At 37.5% G+C, this 16,762-nt stretch overlaps 1 protein-coding gene across 5 annotated transcripts in view; it reads right to left on the minus strand.

Moving 5' to 3' along the window:
- Window positions 1–224: 224 nt before the first annotated feature.
- Window positions 225–16,762, minus strand: part of GRIK1 (glutamate ionotropic receptor kainate type subunit 1) — a 375,722-nt gene continuing 359,184 nt past the window's right edge. For 2 of the 5 annotated variants that reach the window (XM_032393338.1, XM_032393337.1), the window contains 2 exons: window positions 1,076–1,162; window positions 225–666 (listed from right to left, as the gene is read on the minus strand). In XM_032393338.1, the coding sequence (XP_032249229.1) occupies window positions 511–666; window positions 1,076–1,162 (243 nt within the window). In that variant the 3' untranslated portion in view covers window positions 225–510. Of the gene's footprint in view, window positions 667–1,075; window positions 1,163–13,422; window positions 16,215–16,762 lie in introns of those variants that run through there. The other 3 variants (XM_032393336.1, XM_032393335.1, XM_032393339.1) reach the window with 2 other exon arrangements.

Here is a 16,762-nt window from a genome sequence, read left to right on the forward strand (position 1 = left end):
TGAATAGTTTTACTTTACTATAATAGCTAGGTATTTGGTATGAACTAAAAGTATTTTTTTTTAACTTAGCCAGAAATAATTCTGTCTGTCTCAACAGGTAAGAAGAGTCATCAAAATAGCAAACTGACAACAGATAACACTTGGCAACCAAACACTGTGAATGGGAGCCAAGTAAAGGGGAACAAACCAACACTTGAACTTGTTCTGGAAAAAAAAAACCCTGTTGTTTTATTATTATTTAGAAAGCACACACAGCAATTTATGGAGAAGAGAGAAAAGGCAAGATAAGTGAGCATACAAATTCACTTCAAAAGAACCAGTGCCACTTCCCACGTATGATCTATGTGAGCTTTTTAAAATTTCGTATGTCTTATATCTAGATACATAACCAGACTTATGTATCTAGATACATGGAAACGTGTCACACACTTGTCAGGAATCCTTTCTCTTAAAACCTGTAGCGAGCATATCGTTTCTCTTTCTGAAGCTGCCTGCAGATGTGTTCTTAGATTATGCCACAGTCTCTTTCCTCTGAGTTCGTCTCTGATGACAAGTAAGGATACTTGTGAAGGGAGATTTCCCTTTAGTTCTTGACTTTTTCTTTAGCTTTTTCTGATTTTTGAGTGAGATTCCCAGTTCTTCCATGATGGCGTTGAAAGAGAGACACTGGAGAACATGAAATAGGAGAACATCAGTGTAACCAAACTAGCCCCCTCCTCCACTGATCTGTCTCTCACCTGGGTTTTTATGAATACGAGATATTGGTCTGAGGCAAGTCTGCCAGAGAGTATGTCCCTGGCCAGCTCCCACACCTCCTCCTCCACCCGCTGGCCATCCACCTTTTCTGTTTGGGGAAACTGGAGGCACCAAGCTAGCTGGGCAGACTTTGGGGCTTCATTCACAGATGCAGTAGTATAAAATGACCCAGTTAGGCTCTCAAAATAGACAACTTACCTTTGCTGAGACACCAAAATAGAGTTAAGTTAAGTCATTTCCCCCATTGAGATGATCCAAACATTGATAGGTTTATCAAGGCATACGGACACTTCAGTAATGCTATAGAAAATGAACAAACCTTCTCTACACCAAGGCTTTGTTTTTTTCTCCCATGAAACCTTACTTTGTTCCTAAAATAAAATCTAATTCTTGATGACTTTCCTTTCTGATAAAAAAAAAAGAAAAAAAACAATTTTAAATTGTATATTTTCTCCAAAAAAACCAGAGATCTGGCAGCAAAAATGATGCAGCTGTGGTTGAAATGAAAATAATATGGTACTGAGCCACACAGCAAAGATGATGGCATAATACAAGGAGAAAATGGAGCAATGACTATGAAATATCACACATATGCAGATGGCATATATATATGTGCAGATCTATTACAATTACACCGTATGGACTCACATGCATAGTATACAAATGCTATAATAAAACATAATTTGCTTGTCATTTCTTCCAGCCAAGATAAGATCTTTGAGTGACAAATTCCTGCTTATAAAGATTTCTATGAAGTAGTAGTATTTTTGATGACATCACCCTTAAAACATCCTTCAAACCCCAAAGCCTTTGGTAAAGTGTGTGGAAGGGCAAGTGTGTGACTCCTTTGTGATTAACTCACAAAATGGATGTGTTAAAACTCAAATGACGACATGCCACCAGATGATTTCTCTAGGTCGTGAGGGCCTGATGGGAAGAAATTGGTGTTTCATGTGTGCAAAGTATGAAATGTCTCCTGTGGTGCTTGTATATCAACGGGCAACATGTGTTTTTGAAAATTTACACTCCATTTTTGTTCCATAGGAGAGTTGATGTAGTTTAAATAAACAGTATTTTTTAAAAAAATATTTTATTTATTTATTTATTTATTTATTTATTTATTTATTTATTTATTTGAGAGCGAGAGAAAGAGCACAGGAAGAAGAGCAGAGGGAGAGGGGGAGGGAGATAATCTCCAGCAGACTCCACGCTGAGTGCAGAGCAGGGGGCGAGGCTCGATCTCCCTGAGATCATGACCTGAGCGAAACCAAGGGTAGGATGCTTAGCTGATTGAGCCACCCAGGTGCGCCTAAATCGGCAGTATTTTTAATTTTTCTACTTGATTTGAAAACTAAACAGACAAATTTAGATCCTAGATGTAAACTAACTGGTCTATCAGACACACACCTCTAAAAGAAGTAGTAGTTTTCGTATGACTTTTTGTGTCTTTTACACATAAGTGTTTATAGAATTTGAATTTCATTTCCATTTTCTTAGAGTACTGAAAATCTACGTCATGCATGTTAATTTTCTTTCAAATGGTAAGTTGTGGCTTCAGGGAACTGAAAGGGGGATCACGCCACACAAAGAAAAACTTTGAAATGTTTTATATGAATTATACTTACAAAAATTTTACAGTAAGTATGTCACAAATGAAATTTAATTTTTTTTGTAGCATTATGTGATGTGAAATTTATGTGTTGCTACTAAGATGAACTGAATATTTTATAGTTCCTTTGTGGTAGATGGTGTTGCATTGGGGTTTTGCAACTTTTGCTCAGGTATTTATTTTGGTGGAAGGTGTTCCCACCCCCCTAGGACATTTCTAATTTCAGGAAGGTCATAAAATGGAAGAGAGGGAGAGAAAGAAGAAGTGCCAAGGATTTTATACCCCACACTATTACACCCAAATCTCACAGCAATCTTATAGGTAGGAATTATTATGCCCATTATGTAGATGGGGAAATTTACTACTGGAGATATGAAGTAATTTGCCCAGGAAATGTGGTTCGTAAGAGGAAAAGCTTACATTTGAACCCAGTCCATCTGACTTCCCAGACTCAATTGCTTTCACTTAAAATCTCCAACACTTTGATTAATTCTTTTTAATTAAACCACTATATAGAGCTTTTTGTAGATTCTTTTCCTATAAATATATGTTAGGAAATTGCAATCTTTGTGTTTTATTTCAACTCTCAAACATTTGATTTTAGACATTTCTCTTTATTTTGCACTAAAACTACCAAAGCAAGTCTCCAAGTGTGGCTCACACAGGAGATACAACCAGGAGGGGATTTGAAACCCTCTCTCTCTCTCTTATTTTGGGTAGAGGGGCAGTCACAGATCTTATCTTGATAATATGTTTCAATTATGTTTCTCTTTTAAAACACAGTCTTCCCTCAAATTTTGTATTGCCTTAAAATACAACAAATGTCTATTCTTTTGATTAACCACAAGTATTTATTTCTTGCTGCCAGCATGAAAGTGAATACAAATATAGTTTTCTGAGTGGTCTGGCTTCTCTGTCTTTGGTCACAAACAAAGATTTCTTTTTGATTCTCACTTTGTCTCCAACTGTCAAAAAGAAAATGGCAAGATATTGGGGCTGACCTTTCTGCTTCCAAGTTTTTGCTGTAGTCATAAGGCAAGATGACCTTTAAGGTCCCTACCAGCCATGAGCTCAAGCAAACCACACACTCTAGTATCCACAGGAAATGGAACTGTGAAGGTCATCTCTCAGCACAGAGTGGCATGGGAGGGTCTCCTATTCATTCATCAATTTGCCTTTTATAATCTCTGAATTAAAGATTATACATATATAAAATAAAGATTGAGCTTCTGAATTAGGATAAAAATTTAAGTAGCTTTCCAAAGCTTCTATTTCTGGATATGTCTTTCATGAACTCCTTTGTGTTCACAGGGCCATAGAAAAATTATGTTTAAGCATGGAAGTTTAAATTTCTAAACTAATTTCATTAGAACGTATCAGACATATGGATGACCACCTAGCTGCCTTGTTCAGGAGGCAGGGAAATTAGGGGTAGGATGGATACCCCAGCAGTTATCCTCTAGTGCTTTGCAGACTGAAAATTCCCCTGTAGCATGCATTCTAGGTCCTTCTCTTTTTCTCTGGTGGTTGGAGTTCACATTTTCAATGGATCTACATAAAAAACCATGTATTATAGTTGTGAGTTGGCCCAGTATCAGAAAGCTGGAGTTTAAATTTTAGCTACAGTGCCCAATAGCTGGGTTGCACTGGGCAAGATGTTTAGTTTCTCTTTGAGTCAGTTTCCTTATCTATAAAGTGGAAACAATAGTAGAAGCCTTTTCATTGAGTTGTTTTGTGAATGGTTGGGCGGGTACCTGTAAAACACTTAGCACAATTCCAGGCATATGGTTAGTACTCTTTTTCTTTAAAATGACATTGTATATATCACTGAAAATATTTTAAGTCTATGGAACTCGATATGTACTTTTTTTTTTTTGGCTGAAGGGAGGAAGTGTGAAAGGATGATGTTCCTTTAATTTTAGCCATTATATGACTTTCTATGCACGGATTCCTTGTTTATACCGGTGTTTTAAAGTAGGTTCTATACATGTTTAATACATCGAATTTTCAATGCTTATTTTACTTGTTTTACCAAGCTCGTAACATGTGATAGTGTTGATGTAGTAATAGGCTTTATGACAGCTTGTGTTTTGCCTGTGAAGGATAGGTGCTCAAGCATAAGAAGGAAATGAAAATTAACTGCAATCCCTTGCCATTTAAAAAAATTATCTCTGCTTCTGAACCCATTGACAACGAATCCCTGTGATGACAAATCTGATAGGAAAATTCACTTATAAATAAATGGGTTTATGGTAATAAACTATGTTAGCGCCATTAATGCTGTTCGGGACATGGTCCAAAGAAAAAGTGTTGTGTATGTGTGCGTGTGCACATACGTGCATGTGTGCATACACCTGCGTGTGCCTGTGACTTCTCTTGTAGAGGGAAGGAAATGGAGATACCAGTGGTCTACTAGAAACCACAAGTGAAGCTTCAACCAGCCCTGTAGCTCTTCTGGTTTTACAAGGAAAAGGATTTGCTTGTTTATTTTGCAGAAAGGCATTCCTCTTCTCCACTTCTTCTGTGTCTGTGGTGTGTCCCGAGTGAGCCCCCAATCCTTCTCTTCTCCTGCCTTCTTTTGCTTTCTTTTACCTCCCTCTTTGGCTTGATTTTTAAAAATAATTGCTGGCAGCATGGCACCTCCTTTGGATTAATCCCCAATATTTGGTTTCTTGGTACTAGTGTAAACCTGAATATACACTGTTCTTCTTTCCTGACACCTTTATCCTCATATTACAAATATTTCCCTGGAAAGGGTGGGAGGAGCTAATCGAGTTCTTGTTTTGTACCTAAAGTAAACTGTCTCAGAAAAAAAAAAAAAGTAGTCCAGGGGTGGAGAGTGATTTCTTTTAAGTTATAGGAAAAGCTGTGTGCTAAAATTTGATTTGAGTTTACAATATTGAAAGCAATATTGAAGGCTAGGCTGACTGGGAATGGCTTTCAGACTGGGTGCAAACTTGGCATCAGATTGTGAATATCAGACTGATTTGTCATAGTACATTTAACATTTATGTATTGGGTGCTTTTATTCATATTTAGAAGAACTGCTTGGAATGCATACCTTTATACCTCACATTTTGTATAGGTTTCTCTCATTACTTTATTAGGCCTCTTATTTAAAGACATTTGAAGTGGTCTGTGACATTGTCTAATAAATTTTCACACTACGTGTTGAAGAGAGATACAGATAATATTTGTGTCATCTTATAGATATAAAATCTTTCATTTCATATAGATCTGCTTTAACTTGAAAGCAAGCTCTAATCTGAAACCTTTTTGTAAAGACCATTTTTAGTAAAACAAACCAAATTTTAGTGAAATATAGAAATCAAGGAACAGATTACTGAGAAATAATGAGATTATCATCTCTGTTATTTTCCTGGTTTGGTCAAATTACTATCATAGTTGAGTGGAAGCAGTGTCTCAATGATTTTTTTCTTTTTAACAAGAAGGTCTAAGCATTCACATCCTTAACATTTTTAAACTCTGAGGTTCAATATGAGAACAAACTTAGAATGTTCAAAATGTCAGGAAAATTTTAAGGAATAAGGATGGAAGAATTCTGTTCATACATTTGCTACCTTAAGACTTTGGAAAGTCTGGTCACCTATCTGCATACATGTTTGATGTCTTCACAGGATAATTGATGATCTAAGAGCAGAGATCAGACTCCAGTGATCCCCCACTAATTATGTTAAGGAAGGGGGAGGGGAATTGCTGGAGTAGCCACGTGTACACAATCTTTGTGTGAAGTTTTTGTATCCCAGAACTCAGGATTTGGCAACCATTTGCTCTTGTTTTATCAGTTTTCTGGGTTCATTCAGAAACCCTGGGCCATTTCTCATGCAACCGTCCTTGGACTTAAAAAAATGAATTTGAGAGGGCGCCTGGGTGGCTCAGTCGTTAAGCGTCTGCCTTCGGCTCAGGTCATGATCCCAGGGTCCTGGGATCGAGTCCCACATCGGGCTCCCTGCTCGGCGGGAAGCCTGCTTCTCCCTCTCCCACTCCCCCTGCTTGCGTTCCTGCTCTCGCTATCTCGCTCTCTGTCAAATAAATAAATAAAATCTTTAAAAAAAAAAAAAAATGGATTTGAGAGGTTGGGAGTCAGCCATTATATCAGCTTCCAGAATTGTGGTTATAATTAATTGTGCCTGAAAGCTAATGAGGAAGCTGATTCTCATCTCCTGAGTCTGTGCCCAAAATTTAGGGGTAGAGGAAATCTAGACACTGAAGTAGAACTTCAAAGTGTTGTCTCCTTATCCCCACCTGTGACCCAGAAGCCACTCCTCACCCAGCCCGTTTTCCTACACTTTCAATGTTTAAACTGGCTTTCCACTCTCTTCAGCCCTGTCTTCCCTTTGGCTACAGTTCATCAATCCCATTAACTCATTTTCCTAGCTCCTTTTAATTTTATGTTTACACCATCTCTATGTCCTTTCCCCTCTCATCTCCTCTATCTTATCTTTTTTTTGCCTCCACACTTGAGGTTTGCTGCCCACATCTTTGCTCTCTCAGATCCTAGCTGTAAACTAATTCTATGGATGCATACCCCAGAATTCCCTGTTTTCCAATCTGAGTTCCTTCGAACCATAAACATACACTTGTGGGAGACACAGTGACACCAGATACATGAGGATCATCTTTCTCGGGTCCATCTTTATTAAAGATTGTATTTAGAAAATTTTCTTCCATTAAAATAAATGTAAGTATATAGTGGAATGGATATATATATATATATACATATATATTTGAGTTTATATATATATATATATATATATATGTGAGTTTATATATATTTTTTTTCCTTAGAATTCTTTTTTTTTTTAAGATTTTATTTATTTGACAGATAGAGACATAACGAGAGAGGGAACACAAGCAGGGGGAGTGGGAGAGGGAGAAGCAGGCTTCCAGCCGAGCAGGGAGCCCGATGCGGGGCTCAATCCCAGGACCCCGGGACCGTGACCTGAGCCAAAGGTAGACGCTTAACGACTGACTACCCAGGCGCCCCCTTTTTTTAGAGTTCTTAAAGAAATTTTTGACTTAGGGTGGCTGCTCAGGGCTCTACACCCAAACTGTTAGGGTATCAGTTCATTCTCCTCTAACATTAGGTATAGTTTCATGGAAAACTGAAAAGTGAGGTTAACACTGGAGCAGTGCTCCATTTTGATATAAATCCATGTGCTTTTTCCAAATCTTCTGAATCTGAACCCTTTTTCCACTTTTAAAGTTATAGCAAGAGCTTTTATATGCATTGCCCTCAGGGTAAGGATGACATAGAAAGAAAAAAAAAAGTAAAATTTGCAGCTTTGAGTTCTTAAATAGATTTTTGTGGATCTATAGAAGCCACTTCAGTCTTTGAAGCTATTAATTACAACAGCCAGGTGTTTGAAAGAAGGAAAAAGAAGGCACTTTGAATTGAAAAAGTTTGCCTTAGAGCCTTCAGGGCCCAGCCGGTGGGACCGGGGATGGGGTATGAAGCTAGGACAGTTCTGTGTCTGTTTTCAAGGAGAATCGTCCAGCCAGGGGCGGGGAGAGCCTAGATGCTGAGGAATACCAGAGAGAGGGCCCCTCACTTGCCACTTCTGAGGTTAAACTCCCATGGTGTGGGATAAGGCAAATAGATGTGGGACAACTTAATAGATGGGGGAATCTGAAAACAGGGAAATTGTGCCCACTCTCTGTCTCAGACTCAGAGGAAGCAGTTACTAGAATGCAGAGGACCTCTGAAGGGTACTCAAGAGCAGCTGAAACTTTCCACTGCCTTAGAGTGGGCACGAAAGTGGCTGATAGGTATGGAGAGGTGGCTGCAAAGTGGCCCACTCTAGTGTTATGACCAGAGAGCAGAAAGTGTTTTTGCTATGAGGATAAGCCTCAGGTGGGCCAGACATATCCAGAGGTAAGCAACTCTCCTTACTTAAAAATGACAGGAATGTGGGTTTGCCTGCCAATCCAAAGTAGCCACAGTGCTTTTCTCCTGTCTGGAGTCACCATCAGAGGCCAATGTGAGTGTCTTCTTTGTCCTGGCTTCTTTCTGGCTTCCCTACATCTCCTGAGCCTGCCTCAGCCCTTCTTGCAAGCTCGGAGCCTACACATTTCCTCTGAATACTGGTCTCATATGTACCTGATTGGGCCCCCATGTTGAAGGCCTGGGATCATCCTAGGAAGACTGACTTTCCATTACCATATGGACAAGAGGGCCTTTCAGCAACTCAGAGGCTGAGTTAGGGCCATAAAAATAAACTTCTAAGAAATTTTTTGCATGCCCCCTCTCATATAGAGAATGGCCTTGGCCTTGAGGTAAATTGAGCCTGATGGAGGGTTTTAGTTGTCCATAGTGCATGCATGAGCTACCATGGAGTCCTTGCAGTACCAGCTTATGCCCACATGTAGTGGACATATATTTTCCTCAAGCTATAAACTTAGCTGTGCAAGAGAACTATGTGATGCCATAAAAAAATAATAACAGATCCCACCTTAGCTTAGAGGTCCCCATCTTCTAGTGGGTATTGTCAACTCAAGGTAACTCACTTTGGCTTAAAACTAAGTTTCTTTTGGTTAATGGCTCAGTTAAAACGAACCTCTCGCCACTTTCCTTCTCATTTTCTTTCCCAGGTGCATCTGGGTGTAGGAGAGTTTAATAGATGGCCTGGGCATTGGTGATAGTGGGAACAGCTAGTCTGTGGACAACCTCTGTCCTTTGGCTTCCACTAGGGTGTGGCATCCTAGGAGGTCATGGATGCTGCACTCTCTCTCTCTCTCTGCTGTGTTCTCTGAGATGTCTGTAGCCCCACTATGGTCTCCATGTCAGGTCCACACATTGAGTCTTTTCTACTCCAACCTCAACTATCAGTCCACTGCTTCTCTCAGCTCTTCCACAAGGCTTTTCATTGGGAAGCACCATGGAGTTTTGGCTGCTTTCCTTGAGATGCTCTGGGACTGAGCAGGACTATGAAGCTGTTCAAGGTTCATGGCCTAGGTGTTGTGACTCCACCATTCTGGAGACAGTTGGATGTAAAATTTCTCTTAAGTTTTGCCACCTCCTGGGCCATACCCTCTGAACCGCAAAATAGCATTTTCTGTTTAGGATCCCCCCTGAACTTTTCTGAGGTTTCTATTTTCTTGTCTTCAAGTTGGGACTTGGCTCAGGGATGGTCATGAAGCCTTCTCTCAGGGCTTCTGGTACCAAGAAGCTTTAATGACTTCCCTTCCATTCTTCCCTTCTTTTCTAGGGGTCAAAAGCTGGTCAAGGATTGGAACATGAAGGAAGAAAACATCATTTTGTGCATTTCCCCAACCTTGGGCCTCTGGGTTTTGGCTCCTGCTAATTAGAGATAAATTATTTAAATTATATAACAATTAATTTACTCATGAAACACCTGGTTCTTGAGGCTGAAAACCACAGTTTTCAAGATTTTTGTCTATGCTACAAATCTGTAAAGCCTACTTAAAACTCAAAAGCTAGAGTTTGATTCATGTCTGGCTTGGAAGCAATACATATAAAATTAAGGGTGGAGGAGGGTAGGGGTAAAAGCAATAGACAATAAGAGCATATCAACCTTTTTCTCTGTTTCCTTTTGTCTTCAGCAGAATTAAAGTTCCATTTACAGAACAGTTTTCCCAATGTACTCCAGTCCCATTGATATCCCCTTTCTTGAACTGTGATTGAAAATGTAATCGGTTCCATAGCTTCAAATAACTTCTAGCTACATGTCTTTGTTTGGCTCGTTTGTCTGTGTGGCTCATCAAAGTCAAGAATGATTCTCCTTCGGTAGCCTTCCCTGTGTTTGTAATACTTTGCTTGTGAGTGGATGAGAACTGTTTCACTCTTTGATGCCACGAAGGCTGGTTTTCTCTATATCTAGAGCAGACCATTCCATCCTGCATCATGGGCAGGAATAGGTAATTCTGCTTATGGCAATAAGAATTTAATATGTTCAAGGTAACTGAACTTATTTGTAACATATTTGTATTTGGCCAAGCTTTTTTTTTTTTTTTTTTTTTGTCCTGCTTCTATATTTTTATTTCTTTCCCACTTTTTATCAAACTTAAAAAATACTGTGGCTGGAAGAGAACTTTAAAGGTCACTCCTAATTCCATAGATAGGGAGACTGAGAATGAGGGAAGAACAATGACTTGCCCAAAGTCACATACCCATTCAGTAGCAGGACAGCAACCTGCATTCTTGGCTTGTGATTCCCAGGTCATGTTTCCATTGAGCCATTTACACTTTCTAGAGTTTGTTTGGTTTAGAAGACACTGTCATTGTACACTGGAAAGGTTATTTCTAAATAGTTATTAATTGCTTACTGGCCTCTCTGTGAATTGGTGAATGTTTAGGTTTCCAGGCAAAGGAAAGCCTCTTTGCATAAATATAGAAACAACCTATTGAGACTTCTCCAAATCAATTGCTAAATAAAGTGATCAGACTACAGAAGAAATGAAGCCAAGGACACTTCAAGGCATCTGATAATGTTCCAAGTGATACTTAGGACTTAAGATAAATGCAAAGTTAGGGTGGGTTGTCTGTGGACAATAGTTTCTTAGTTCTTATGGTTGGTAAAGACTAAGTGATCAGGGCACCGTTCTTTTTTTTCCGAGTTGAAAAATCTGAATATTTGAAGTCTGAACACTTCAATTAAAAAATTGGGCAGAAAGGAAATTCTGGCCCTACTAACTTAAACTTAGTGGATAAATGGAACAACAGTAACTTCATTACATCACTCAGGTCTTACTCATTATTTCTGTGTGTATCTGGATGTGTATGTTGTAACATGGAGACATGGCGGTATTGTGCAATTTGGCCAATTAGTCCTATTTCGGTTGCCGATTACAAAGCTCAGATTCTGCACCGCATGAAACCACACAGAACATTTGGTTTTCTATCCCAAAAATGTTCTTATTTGTGCAAATAGAATTGCTTTGAAAATTTAAAGGAGAATCCCATTTTCCATGATATCAGTCTCTATGGAGAGGATTTTGAAAGCAAAAATGATTTTAATATGCTTGTGCATCTGTGCATATAAAATTCCGTAACTGTGGGAAGTATAATGAGATGGTTCCGAAAGGCAAGTTAAAACTGCAACATCAAGCAGAAATTTTTCATTATCTATAAGAGTTAATTAATAATGCCATTTGGCACAGTCAGATGTGCAGAAAATAGTGCAAGAAGTAAGAATGCTTTGTTTTCCTTTTGCTTTTCAAGGCCAGACTACTTCTAAATTGCTTACTGGGAAATAGACCTCATAATTAATGGGCTTGGAAACTAGTTGGGATTCGTTGTTTTGCTGCTTTGCCATAGATAGTTTATACAGAACATAATATAATGCTAGTCAAATGCACTAAGGTATTTGGAAATAATGTGGGGGGAAAGTTTAACTATATGATCCAGCTGATTTTCTTAAAGGCATTATCTCTACCCTGTGTTCCTTAGGTAGTTCCAATTTTGCTGGAAAAACTCTAAACTAATTCAGCTTATAATTTTAGTCTAAGACAAAATAAGCTTTATTTTTTTCCTTATTGCATTGACTTATAAACAGGCTTGTTAGGAACCAGATTGGACAACATTATGTGCTCCATAGTTCTTGATGTACTTGTTTGATCTTTTCATACCTCTCTGCTCTCTTGCTAACTTGAAACAATCTTCCTCAAGGCATAATCCACAAATAAACTGCCAGTGTTAATAAAATCTCACTCTTACCATGTAATTTGAAGTCAAATTGCTATATTCCATCTAGCTTTAAAGAAAACTCATGCTTACCAACAGTTTTAAACAGCTGTATTTAAGATTGCTGGGAGAAAACGCATGTAAAAAAAAGCTATTTTAAAAACCTCTTGTACTAAAGATAGTTTTAATAAAAACTCATGTAAATGCCCTCATTTTGGAGAAAACTGTTACATGTAAGCTAATTTTTATGAAAACTAATGTGCACAAGTAGTTTTAAGCATTCACTTTCAGATTTTGTTAAAAGTGTCAGTTTCTGGATTACACTCACTGAGAAAGAATCTATGGAGATAAAACCTGTAATCTGTATTTAAGTAATTTCCCTGAGTGATTCTGAGGTACACCAAAGTCTGAGAACTAAGGACATAAAAAGAGAGTTTGGAAAAATTTTTTTCATGCTCAAGCCCTTTTTTTTTCTAAATTTCACTTAGAATGCAGTGGCCCCTGGTGGGGCCACTATGGTCTCATCAAGTCATTTACTCCAGGTCAAGAATTGGTTGTCTAGGGCATGTATAAAAGGAAAAAGAAGAGAGTGTAAGGAACCTACATTTCTGAAATGTATGGAGGTCCTGCAAGGGAACAAAGGGTGCAGAGACCAATTAAACTTCCTATTTGATCATTTTGAGTAGGCCTAGCACCTATAACTAAATATGAAAGTTATCAATTGAATAGAATGAAATTTTTGTCTCAAAGATGTGCAGTTTCTTTTTGAGTTCTCTCTAGAGAGGATCTTTTGAATATTGAATGCCAAATATGTGCTATATATCTTGCTTAGAATTAGTGGTCATACCTCTAGAATCAATCAATAAACATTAGTGACTTACTGAATCTCAATTATATGCATGATTATGCTTTAGATCACTACTACACAATAGAATCAACTGGTTATCTTAAAAAAACAAAACAAAAAACTATTGTCCTGCCTCCATTCCAGAATAATCAAATTAGAATTTCTAGAAACGAGATTCAAAACTTCTACTAGATCCTCACTTATTGCCGATTTGGGTCCTTATCTTCGGTGCAATGAAATTGCCCTTGATTTTTAATGCTTGTATGAGGAAATGTGGTTTTGGATATAGTTTGAACCTCTAAATTGGAAAACCTCTTTTACAAACTGACTCCGTATTAAGATGCATGATAAATTGTACTTACTGTCCACCTGACCAGAGAACAATGTTTAATTTCTCTGTAAGGAACTAACATCTGTTAACCAGTATCTTTTAACAGAATTCTTATAAATGATCTCATTTTCTATGCCATTATATTATTTCATTTAATTCTCATAGCAAATATAGGTCAACAGATTACCTTCATTTTATAATTGAGGAAATTGAAGCTCAGAGAAATTAAAAATTACCCCCAATGATCAAAACTATTTTTTATTAAATGACAGCTATGTGCCAGGCCTGGCTAATGGGTTTTGTACATTATCACTGGATGAGATACACATTATCATGCCCGTGTTCCCTGGAGCATGATCTGTAGAACAATGGTCCATCAAGATGCTTCTGGGGAAAAACAGATTCTGTTATCTAGTAAGTTTGGGAAATACTGAATACTTTCCAATCGTGTTGAAAATTCCCAATGCATCATAGCTTCTTAGACACACTGCGATATCATGCAGTAAAGGAATGGTTAGAGTAATGCTCCATGGGTCCCTTGACCAGGAAAATCTTATTTGAGTAACACTTGCCAGTGGGACCCACTGGGAAAGATACTCCTTTAATACCACTGTAGACCTAGATTTTATGTCCTGGTATTACATATTAAGAAACCAAGGCTTTAAGAAATTCAGTCACTTGTCTATGGTCATTCAGCATGTGTCTGTACTAGAACTTGCACCTAAGTTCTGTTGATTTTGAAAATTCTCTTCTGATTCTAAAATCTAGGATTCCAGGCTGCTGACTAATATCTATTTCCCTGTTAGGAAAGCTGAAATAAAATTGTTGAGAGGATTAAATGTAATGCTGTATCATTTCAAACATTTCAAAACATTTTGAAAACCGTAAAATAACATATAAATATCAGAAGTAGGTAGTATACAGCTTAAAGTGGCACACAAATATTAATTTTATCCAAACCTCTGAATTACACTTTTAAAAGATAGCTCTGTAGAAAAGTGAATTTTGTTATTGCTAACCTTGATCATCCAAACTTTATCAATCACCTTTATACTTTTTGGTAGCATCTTTGATTTATTAAATAACCCTGGGGAATATAAACTTATGTAATTTGTGATTTCTATATACAGAATAAATGAATTATGAATAATAAAATATTTATCCCAACATTTGACTCTATTGATTGTGAAGATGCAAACTCTGACCTAAGACAAAGTATGTTGCTCTCACTTCAATAATAGTAAATAAATGTTGGTGTAATTTATAGATATTTTCTTAAAAGTACGTTTATTTAAAGAAGAAAGCAAGACTGAGAAACAATCAGGGCAAGAGTCAACTTTCCTAAACATGCTTTACTGGAGAAATATAACGTTGATTGGAGAGACCTGTGGTTCAAAATTTGGAACCCATTTAAAGTTAAGCAAAGAGAAGGCAAAATGCTCCATGATTGCACAGATGGCTTATCTTTACTTCTGAGAAATATGTTTTGGGGGCTAACTTCATGTGTCAAAAGGTAATCCCATTAAGGAGAACAAAGACCAACTGATCCCATACTGAGGGAAGATGAAAGGCATCTTTAATTCCCCTACTCACTGTGAAGAGGAAAGAAGCTCAGAGGGATAGCAGACATCCTTCATAACAACAAATTAAGTATGCCGTTGGTTTTCTATGTCACCAAGCTCAGTTAGAGTGGGAATTATTTACAACATTTTGAATGCAGGTGGAAAATAAATCTACAGAGATCTGTAACTAATGTGTATGGAATTTTTTTCTTCTATTTATTTTCTGCTTCTTGTCCTTCTCCCCAATATACTTGGAATGAATTGATAATGATGAAGGGTCCAGCGAAATGAGTGTGAAAGTGGCAATGCTCAGAAAAGATTGCTATGAGAACAGCCACTCTATCCTGGGTGAGTAGGAAGGGAATAAAACAACATCTTGTGAAAATATGTTCATCTATGCAGAGTGAGAGTGAGTAAGCGGAAAATAGAAGATGTTATGCATTAGTTCCTAGTTTAGGACCTTGTTTGGAGCTTGCAAGAAACAATCTGTAGCATGAAAAAAAAAAATCACAGTTACTTAGAGACTTTGAGCATACTATGATCTGGACCTACAGAGGATTGTCAAGTAAATGTTATGTGAGAACTTGATGAAAATGAATTTCTACTGAGGGATCATTCTTGATTGTGTTGTGCCTTCCTGAGTGATTTTCAATTTAGCTAATGCTCTTCTGTGATGCCAGAGGTTTCAAGTTTAGTTTTCACTTTCTGGATCACGTTTTTCAATGTTTAAAATCCAAGACATCTTTGAGTCTTTGTGTAAATAATACATTTTAAATAGTGGAATCAATGTGAGTAGAACATCAACATTGTGACGGAGTTACTACAAAAAGATAGGGCTTCAGGTAGTTTGAATGTGTGGATCTACAGAACATAAGGGAAGGGAGAGGGAAAGAGGAGAAAGAAAGGTCCACAAAGATAAAAACAATTCCACAATACTAGCATTTTGTTTTTATGCTTTGCACTGTTGAAAGTCTGGATCTACTTTTTCATGAGGGAAGACTTGCTTATTTTTAATGCGTGAATATAGAACTAAGATAACCATTGTCTTGATGGTATAGCAGATTCTGGAAAATACACATATCTTGGAGTTTCTATACCCTTAATACACCTCAGTTTCAACACAGAATGCACATCTGTTCTCAGTGCATTGAATTCAATGTCTAGAGTCCGTGAGTTTTGCTATCTTAAAGGGATAGGGAATTATGGCTATTTACGCTTAGTAGATACAGATATCATCAACAACACCAATTAGCAGAAACAATTTCTACTGGGCACAGTTTTTTTCCTTTAACTGATTACACAGTATGAACTGAGGACTGTGTCCGAATCCCTCTCTCCTCTCGAATTAATTTGCCACATTCTAAATCCGAAGATAAAGTGGTTCCAGAAGTGGAGTTGGTTGGATGGGTTTGCTTACACTGCAGTCCATAAAAGAAACAAAAAGCCTTGCATGCAAAAGAAATGAGAAAAATATAGAAAAAAATGAATAAATCAGAAGCAAAAATGAATGTTTAAATGAAAATTCAAATAAAATGAAGCTGGCAATTATGAGAAGCACATTAAAGCATAACATATACAAGCTTTTATTTTTCAAATTAGTTGCATAAAACAAGACACCTCAAGAGCAAATTGAAAGTTAAAACAAAGCAGAACAGTCCATTTTCCCTTTTAAGCAAAGATAGTTTTCTCTAACAAAATCTAAGAAAGGGGTGCTTAATATTCTCACAATTGCCTTGTAATTGTGGGAAAATTTTCATGATAAAACCAAGTTATAATCAATCACCCCCAGCTTTGGGACTGTAAGGAGAGTTTCCACTTAAAGGAGGTGGGACTGGTATGAGATTATTAATCAGAACTGACTACATAATTTGCGAGACCCAGTGCAAAGTGAAAATGTGGAACCCCTTGATTAAAAATTATTAATAATTTCAGGACAGTGACAGCTGAGCATTAAACTAGCCCTGTTATTAATTGTTTATAGTTTCAAAATTCT

This window comes from Phoca vitulina, unplaced genomic scaffold (assembly GCF_004348235.1).
Source record: "Phoca vitulina isolate PV1807 unplaced genomic scaffold, GSC_HSeal_1.0 scaffold72, whole genome shotgun sequence".
NCBI lineage: Eukaryota > Metazoa > Chordata > Mammalia > Carnivora > Phocidae > Phoca > Phoca vitulina.